At 50.8% G+C, this 10,000-nt stretch overlaps 2 protein-coding genes across 2 annotated transcripts in view; both read right to left on the bottom strand.

The window, feature by feature from the left end:
• The window catches only part of PYCR3 (pyrroline-5-carboxylate reductase 3), a 13,234-nt gene extending 12,961 nt beyond the window's left edge, over window positions 1–273 (bottom strand). Inside the window, exon 1 of the mRNA XM_078876364.1 lies at window positions 208–273. The gene's annotated coding sequence lies outside the window, so the exon portion shown is untranslated. The remainder of the gene's footprint in view (window positions 1–207) is intronic.
• A 3,210-nt stretch (window positions 274–3,483) lies between these two features.
• On the bottom strand, window positions 3,484–7,621 carry NDUFB8 (NADH:ubiquinone oxidoreductase subunit B8). Its single transcript, XM_078876363.1, has 4 exons — window positions 7,444–7,621; window positions 4,733–4,832; window positions 4,347–4,502; window positions 3,484–3,811 (listed from the first exon to the last, which is right to left on the bottom strand). Exons 1-4 carry the CDS (start codon window positions 7,593–7,595, stop codon window positions 3,716–3,718), a joined length of 504 nt encoding a protein of 167 aa, XP_078732489.1. The 5' UTR covers window positions 7,596–7,621; the 3' UTR covers window positions 3,484–3,715.
• Window positions 7,622–10,000: the final 2,379 nt, after the last annotated feature.

Here is a 10,000-nt window from a genome sequence, read left to right as displayed (position 1 = left end):
GAGAGAGACACACAGAGACACACACAGAGACACACACACAAACACACACACAGACACACACACAGAGACAGAGAGACACACACAGACACACACACAGATACACACACAGAGAGACACAGAGACACACACAGACACACACACAGACACACACACAGAGACAGAGAGACACACACAGAGAGACACAGAGTGTAGACAGCCGCTACCCACCCGTGGCGGGTTGTCTCGTCCTGCCTGCGGGACTGCCCACGCTGCAGCTCCACCCACCAGCGTCATCATCGCCCACGTGACGACCACGGTGGGTGGGGCGTGGTCGTGTTCACACTCACCCACCACTAGTACACTCACCACCACTACACTCACCACCACTACACTCACCCACCACTAGTACACTCACCACCACTACACTCACCACCACTACACTCACCCACCACTAGTACACTCACCACCAGTACACTCACCACCACTACACTCACCACCACTACACTCACCCACCAGTACACTCACCACCAGTACACTCACCACCAGTACACTCACCACCACTACACTCACTCACCACCACTACACTCACCACCACTACACTCACCACCACTACACTCACCACCACTACACTCACCCACCACTAGTACACTCACCACTAGTACACTCACCACTACACTCACCACCAGTACACTCACTCACCACTAGTACACTCACCACTAGTACACTCACCACTACACTCACCACCAGTACACTCACTCACCACCACTACACTCACCACCAGTACACTCACCCACCACTACACTCACCACTAGTACACTCACCACTACACTCACCACCAGTACACTCACTCACCACCAGTACACTCACCACCAGTATACTCACCACCAGTACACTCACCACTAGTACACTCACCACTACACTCACCCACCACTAGTACACTCACCACTAGTACACTCACCACTACACTCACCACCAGTACACTCACTCACCACTAGTACACTCACCACTAGTACACTCACCACTACACTCACCACCAGTACACTCACTCACCACCACTACACTCACCACCAGTACACTCACCCACCACTAGTACACTCACCACTAGTACACTCACCACTACACTCACCACCAGTACACTCACCACCAGTACACTCACCACCAGTACACTCACCACCAGTACACTCACCACTACACTCACCACCAGTACACTCACCACCAGTACACTCACCACCACTACACTCACCACCACTAGTACACTCACCACTAGTACACTCACCACTACACTCACCACCAGTACACTCACCACCACTACACTCACCACTAGTAAACTCACCACTAGTACACTCACCACTACACTCACCACCAGTACACTCACCCACCACTAGTACACTCACCACTAGTACACTCACCACTACACTCACCACCAGTACACTCACTCACCACCAGTACACTCACCACCAGTACACTCACCCACCACTACACTCACCACTAGTACACTCACCACTACACTCACCACCAGTACACTCACTCACCACCAGTACACTCACCACCAGTATACTCACCACCAGTACACTCACCACTAGTACACTCACCACTAGTACACTCACCACCAGTACACTCACTCACCACCAGTACACTCACCACTAGTAAACTCACCACTAGTACACTCACCACTACACTCACCACTAGTACACTCACCACCAGTACACTCACTCACCACCAGTACACTCACCACTACACTCACCACCAGTACACTCACTCACCACCAGTACACTCACCACCAGTATACTCACCACCAGTACACTCACCACTAGTACACTCACCACTAGTACACTCACCACCAGTACACTCACTCACCACCAGTACACTCACCACCAGTATACTCACCACCAGTACACTCACCACTAGTACACTCACCACTAGTACACTCACCACTACACTCACCACCAGTACACTCACTCACCATCAGTACACTCACCACCAGTATACTCACCACCAGTACACTCACCACTAGTACACTCACCACTAGTACACTCACCACTACACTCACCACCAGTACACTCACCACTAGTACACTCACCACTAGTACACTCACCACTACATTCACCACCAGTACACTCACTCACCACTAGTACACTCACCACTACACTCACCACCAGTACACTCACCACTAGTACACTCACCACTAGTACACTCACCACTACACTCACCACCAGTACACTCACCACTAGTACACTCACCACTAGTACACTCACCACTACACTCACCACTAGTACACTCACCACTAGTACACTCACCACCAGTACACTCACTCACCACTAGTACACTCACCACCAGTACACTCACTCACCACTAGTACACTCACCACTACACTCACCACCAGTACACTCACCACTAGTACACTCACCACTAGTACACTCACCACTACACTCACCACCAGTACACTCACCACTAGTACACTCACCACTAGTACACTCACCACTACACTCACCACTAGTACACTCACCACTAGTACACTCACCACCAGTACACTCACTCACCACTAGTACACTCACCACCAGTACACTCACTCACCACTAGTACACTCACCACTAGTACACTCACCACCAGGAGTACGGGTAGACCGTGACTCACTGGTGAGTAACTGTTTGTCACTCATTTCCCAACGTCTTGTCTCTTCTCACAATTCAAGTTCCTAGAATCAACCAACTCGCGCCTGCAACGTGGCTTCATCCCAGAAGTCGCAATCAGGTACCCGATACCCGTACCCTACCCGTACCCGGCCGGGTACCCGGCCGGGTACGGGTATCGGCCGGGTACGGGTAGGGTACGGCCGGGTACGGGTACCCGTTTACGACCCTGGTGCGGCCGGGTACGGGTAAGGAATCAAAACCCGTTAGCGACCTCTGGCCGAGAGCCACGCACAATCGCAAGCTTCGAGCCCCCCGCACGCACCACTATCGTGCGGAAGAAATAGCACCAACTCTTCCACCTTCTCCGTCATCGTCGTAGCGACAGTGGGACATTGCGTGCCGGCGTCAAGGTCCACATTATCAAAGTGCAAAAACGATCAGCAACGTACTAAATTTGAATTACACGTCGCAATCGTCAAGCGCTCCTGCCAGACGAATGCCCCAGGTCGCTCTTGCAAATGCCACTCTCCTGATCTCTGGCGTTCCCATCTGGATAAACTAAACGTTAGACGGAAATTTTGGACATGCTGTCCGCAAACACATCACACAGTTCAAAGGTGACCAAAATGTATAAAAGATATCGTTGGTCTTGAAAAAAAATAGCGTAGTGTACGTGTGCACACGAATATAATCACAAATTAGTTTCCGCAACCATATTTTTGATTGCTAGGCCAACTACACTTAACTTGCTACGATTATTAGAATTGCAGCAGGCATACATTTAGCATCACATTTATCGTTTTAAGATGCACGTAATCCACGCAGACTTTAGCGAGAAGTATATAAATACAGGCGCTAACATGTTTCAGGTTTATTTTTTATTCGGCTTTGTATGGACATTACAACAGTTGTAAAACCATTTTTGCAAGAAACTAAATTAACTAATGTACTGATCACCATTACACGGTGAACGTTTGATCTAAACTGTCACATTGCATGGCCATTAGACATCGAAAGCATTACGTTTTTTTTTCATGCCTGCACATTTAGAAGTTAAACTAGAGTCAAGTTTACATTGAAGTCAAATGTGCTGTTAAGAACAATTATATTGTATAGTTTGGCGTCTCGGCTTCAGGTTTCTTCGTCGGGTCTCCTCCTTTCTCCTCATACAATTCGGTGAATGGATACTGCTTCGGTAACTGCAAAACAACAAAGTAGCAGCCAGTCAGTGACACGTGCCCATTAAAATAACATGGGACTGTACGCTTAAGGTGGTCGACAATGCATTACAGAGTCAACGCAGCTACGCAAAAAATAAAAAAAATTAACCCGTAAAAACAAAGTTTTTCACTATAAATCCTTTATATGCATGGCGGCTAGAGTCCTCTTGTCCTCTGGCTTGAGATGGCTGCCACCTATGGGTCAGATGATTGCCTGGCACCATTAAGCAATTGGTAATTAAATATTAAAAAAAAAATCCTAAAAAGTGTAAAATTTTGGAAAAAAAAATTCGCGAAAATACATTGTCACGCACAACGAGTCTGTGTGCAAAATGTCAGCTCGATTGGATCACGGGAAGTGGGTTAAAAAACGACCAAAATATTTGCACGGTCGTAAGCGCGCAAGCAAGCAAGCAAGTGAACTTAATATAAAGGATTTAAAAACCCGCTGGTCGTGCGGAGAATTCATGTACTTCTGTTTGTTACGCGGCGAACGAACGGCCGAAGCACACACCACGGGGCGGAACAAGGGAAATTGGTTCCCGAGCCAGAAGAACAGCATCATGCCTCCGATGAAACCAAAGAGCTGCTTGCACATGGTGTGCCATGGCACCAGCAAGGGCGACGTGTCCACTCGGTTCCGCGTGTACATGTCAAACTCAAAGTGCATCTGGAACAGTGGGAAGATAACAAAAAAAATACACGTCAAGACATGGCAACAACAACAACCGCCATTCGCCACTAAGTGGCGGTGACGTCACGACATGAACACACAACACGCACACGCGCGTATGGACTGCACAGTAACACCTTACATTCTCCGGCACGAGTTTATTTTAATGTGCAGCTTTGGGTTCCGTTTGTTTTCTAATTGCGTGCGAGTAATACACGAGCACCTACCGGCTCTCCCCAGTTACGTCTCAGATCTGCGGAATCCCAGTGGTAACTTGGATCCTTTTCATGTTGCGACTTTTCCGGGAGCTGAGGATAATCGCCATACCTACACGCGGGAGAAGAAAACTGCGCGTTTACATTTGTTTTATTGACGCAAGCTTATAAAGTGCACACGATTCCAAAAGAGGAGACATGTGACCACAGTAAGACAATGCAGGTTAGTGATGAGACTGATGAGGTGTAGAATAACATGGAATGACTTACAAAAACCCGTGCCATATTCTCCTCCGTGAAAAGATTAAGTCAAATTTGTAAAACGTTTTAAAATTCCACAAGGGATTCGGGACATTGTATACGGTAGAGGATCAAGGGGCCCCGATGTGGGACAGTCACAACATTAGTCGTGAGCTGCAAAGAGAAAGTGACAGAGACATTCTGCGAGGCACTCACAAGACAGCGGACATGGGCTAAGTGGCAGTCACGTATAACCACGAGCCAGGGATGCAGACACACGTAGAGGGTTGAGAGGCAGGTGCAGACAGGCAGATATAAACAACGAGAGGGTTTGCTGAGATAGTGAGAGATGGTGCGCAAAGTAGAACGGTAAAGAGGCACAATAATTGTGGCTGCTGCTGCTGCTAAAGCTTTGCAGACTTCCAGGAATGTGCAGACCTGTATGTGTGTACCTTGACATTCTTTCGCACCGCAAGTAGCCATCCGTGCTAATCGGAGATGCGCAGGGTTTTAAGGACGACAAACTAAATGCCAAAAGCAGTTTTAAATAAACGAGTTTTAAATCTAGATTTAGAATCCTGGGCGTAAATATGGTGGCCCTGGCAATATTTTCTGAGACTACTCCCAAGTGGTGATCTCACATAGCCTTGTACAGCGCAGCGATTTGTTTTGTTTTGCTAAAACCCTCCTTGCTCAATCTCCAAGCCAAATGCTTTAGCAATGCTGCATGGGGCCATACATTTAGTATGGGGGGGTTCACCCAAATTCGTAGTAATCTTGATTTGAAAGCTTTCGTGACTGCAGGAATCCATCCTCTTTGGTTCTTTCGGTAAAGTCACGTAGGTAGTAAATTAATAGATCTATTAATTAATAGATTTATTAATTTTCTATATATGTGACTAAATAGATCTATTAATTCGTAGATCTATTAATTTTCTATTTACGTGACTAAATTAATAGATCTATTAATTAATAGATCTATTAATTTTCTATCTATGTGACTAAATTAATAGATCTATTAATTAATAGATCTATTAATTAATAGATCTATTAATTTTCTATCTACGTGACTAAATTAATAGATCTATTAATTAATAGATCTATTAATTTTCTATTTACGTGACTAAATTAATAGATCTATTAATTAATAGATCTATTAATTTTCTATCTATGTGACTAAATTAATAGATCTATTAATTAATAGATCTATTAATTAATAGATCTATTAATTTTCTATCTACGTGACTAAATTAATAGATCTATTAATTAATAGATCTATTAATTTTCTATCTATGTGACTAAATTAATAGATCTATTAATTAATAGATCTATTAATTTTCTATTTACGTGACTAAATTAATAGATCTATTAATTAATAGATCTATTAATTAATAGATCTATTAATTTTCTATCTACGTGACTAAATTAATAGATCTATTAATTAATAGATCTATTAATTTTCTATTTACGTGACTAAATTAATAGATCTATTCATTAATAGATCTATTAATTTCCTATTTACGTGACTAAATTAATAGATCTATTAATTAATAGATCTATTAATTAATAGATCTATTAATTTTCTATCTACGTGACTAAATTAATAGATCTATTAATTAATAGATCTATTAATTTTCTATTTACGTGACTAAATTAATAGATCTATTCATTAATAGATCTATTAATTTTCTATCTACGTGACTAAATTAATAGATCTATTAATTAATAGATCTATTAATTTTCTATCTATGTGACTAAATTAATAGATCTATTCATTAATAGATCTATTAATTTTCTACCTACGTGACTTTACCGAAACCAAATAAAAAAAAATGCGTAGCTTGCGTACGCGGGCTCTACTGACAATGCGTGCGTACAGAGACGGGGGGTAAAATTTTGACAGATTTTTGCGTACCTACTAAATGCATGGCCCCATATCTGCACAAAAAACGACCTCTGGCTGAATGGGGCACCTCCACTTACGGCAATCGTTGCCGTGTCGTGTGAGCAGCACGGCACGGCATCAGCAGTGGAAAAACGACCTGGCTGACGCCTCCTGGTTCATTTTTAAATCCTTTATATTAAGTTCACTTGCTTGCGCGCTTACGACCGTGCAAATCTTTCGGTCGTTTTTTAACCCACTTCCCGTGATCCAATCGAGCTGACATTTTGCACACAGACTCGTTGTGCGTGACAATTTATTTTCGTGAAAAACAAATTCCCAAATTTTCCACTTTTTAGGAAAAATTTTTTTTCATATTTAATTTAAAATACCAATGTGATAAAAATGAAACTCTTACTCAAGAAAAACAGAAATTAATAATAAAATAAAACCGATGCCACGCATATAAAGGATTTATAGTGAAAAACTTTGTTTTTACGGGTTAATTTTTTGCAGCTGCAGCAACAGCAGCGTGGCGCTGACGCTGACCTTCCACGGTCGGAGACCGAGAACCGAGTGTCGGTCGGAGTGTCTCAATTACCCCATTCCGTCATCCGGGTAGGGCTTGTAGTCGGAAGGATGCATGTTGTATTTGCGAGCAGCGGATGCCACTTCCTCCGGAGTCTGAGGATAGGGCCCGGGAAGCTGGCTCTTTGAGCTGGTGGATGCTTTAGGGAGGGGAGGAACATCCATTCACGCAAAGATCAATAGAAATAGGTGAACTGCGTTTGCACGACGCGGAGATATGGGTATTACGAGCTCTCAACTCAAACTATTTTTTTATTTTAACCAGGTAAAGCCCACTGAGTAAAGCTCTTTTTCAGAAGCCACCACAAATGATGGCTGAACGAAGTGGATTATCACGTGAAATGTGTGGCAACCAAATAATCTAAACGCGTGGTGATGTTGATTTTAATGTGGAGGGGAAAAACCGGGGGACCCGGAGAAAAATCCACGCTACCACGGAGATAGAGAGACACGCAAACTCCAAATATACAGCAGCAGCAGGCGTCAAGGTCGGGATCGAACCCACGGCCTCCTGTAGACCAGGCGAGGTAGTTAACATCTCACCACAGAGGCGCCCGCTCACCCCCCTCAATCGATAACGTCCTCAATCTCCCAACAACCTCATCCTCTCACCATCACCTTCCTCACCCTACCTAACACCCACCCCCCGTCACCCCCCCTGTCACCACCTTCGCCCCCCTTCCCTCACCACCCCCCCCTCCCCTCACCACCTCCCCCCCCTCCCCTCACTACTCCCCTTCCCCTCACCACCTCCCCCCCTCCCCTCACCACCTCCCCCCCTCCCCTCACTACTCCCCTCCCCTCACCACCTCCCCCCCTTCCCCTCACCACCTCCCCCCCCCTCCCCCACCACCTCCCCCCCTCCCCTCACCACCTCCCCCCCTCCCCTCACCACCTCCCCTCACCACCCCCCCTCCCCTCACCACCTCCCCTCACCACCTCCCCCCCCCCTCCCCTCACCACCTCCCCCCCCCTCCCCTCACCACCTCCCCCACCACCCCCCCCCCCCCACCACCCCCCCCTCACCACCTCCCCCCACCCCCCTCCCCTCACCACCTCCCCCCCCCCTCACCACCCCCCCCCCTCCCTCACCACCCCCCCCTCCCTCACCACCCCCCCCCCTCCCCTCACCACCCCCCCCCTCCCTCACCACCCCCCCCCTCCCTCACCACCCCCCCCCCTCCCTCACCACCCCCCCCTCCCTCACCACCCCCCCCCCTCCCTCACCACCCCCCCCTCCCTCACCACCCCCCCCCTCCCTCACCACCCCCCCCTCCCTCACCACCCCCCCCCCTCCCTCACCACCCCCCCCCCTCCCTCACCACCCCCCCCCTCCCTCACCACCCCCCCCCTCCCTCACCACCCCCCCCCTCCCTCACCACCCCCCCCACCCTCACCACCCCCCCCTCCCTCACCACCACCCCCCCCTCCCCTCACCACCCCCCCCTCCCTCACCACCCCCCCCCTCCCCTCACCACCCCCCCCCCTCCCCTCACCACCCCCCCTCCCCTCACCACCTCCCCCCCTCCCCTCACCACCTCCCCCCCCCCTCCCCTCACCACCCCCCCCACCTCCCCTCACCACCCCCCCCCCCCTCCCCTCACCACCCCCCCCCCTCCCCTCACCACCACCCCCCCCTCCCTCACCACCCCCCCCCCCTCCCTCACCACCCCCCCCCCTCCCCTCACCACCCCCCCCCCTCCCCTCACCACCCCCCCCCCTCCCTCACCACCCCCCCCCTCCCTCACCACCCCCCCCCCTCCCTCACCACCCCCCCCCCTCCCTCACCACCCCCCCCCTCCCTCACCACCCCCCCCCTCCCTCACCACCCCCCCCCTCCCTCACCACCCCCCCCTCCCTCACCACCCCCCCCTCCCTCACCACCCCCCCCCTCCCTCACCACCCCCCCCCCTCCCTCACCACCCCCCCCCCTCCCTCACCACCCCCCCCCTCCCTCACCACCCCCCCCCCTCCCTCACCACCCCCCCCTCCCTCACCACCCCCCCCTCCTCACCACCCCCCCCCTCCCCTCACCACCACCCCCCCCCTCCCTCACCACCCCCCTCCCTCACCACCTCCCCTCACCACCTCCCCCCCTCCCTCACCACCTCCCCCTCCCTCCCCACCCCCCCCTCCCTCACCACCCCCCCCCTCCCCTCACCACCTCCCCTCACCACCCCCCCCCTCCCTCACCACCCCCCCCCTCCCCTCACCACCTCCCCCTCCCTCACCACCTCCCCCCTCCCTCACCACCCCCCCCCTCCCTCACCACCCCCCCCCCCCCCCTCACCACCCCCCCCCCCTCCCTCACCACCCCCCCCCTCCCTCACCACCCCCCCCCTCCCTCACCACCCCCCCCCTCCCTCACCACCCCCCCCCTCCCTCACCACCCCCCCCCTCCATCACCACCCCCCCCCTCCCTCACCACCCCCCCCCTCCCTCACCACCTCCCCCCTCCCTCACCACCCCCCCCCCTCCCTCACCACCCCCCCCCCCTCCCTCACCACCCCCCCCCTCCCTCACCACCCCCCCCCTCCCTCACCACCCCCCCCCTCCCTCACCACCCCCCC

The sequence above is a fragment of the Lampetra fluviatilis genome, chromosome 44 (genome assembly GCF_964198595.1).
Source record: "Lampetra fluviatilis chromosome 44, kcLamFluv1.1, whole genome shotgun sequence".
Classification (NCBI taxonomy): domain Eukaryota; kingdom Metazoa; phylum Chordata; class Hyperoartia; order Petromyzontiformes; family Petromyzontidae; genus Lampetra; species Lampetra fluviatilis.
This window is presented reverse-complemented; position numbering and strand designations above follow the sequence as displayed.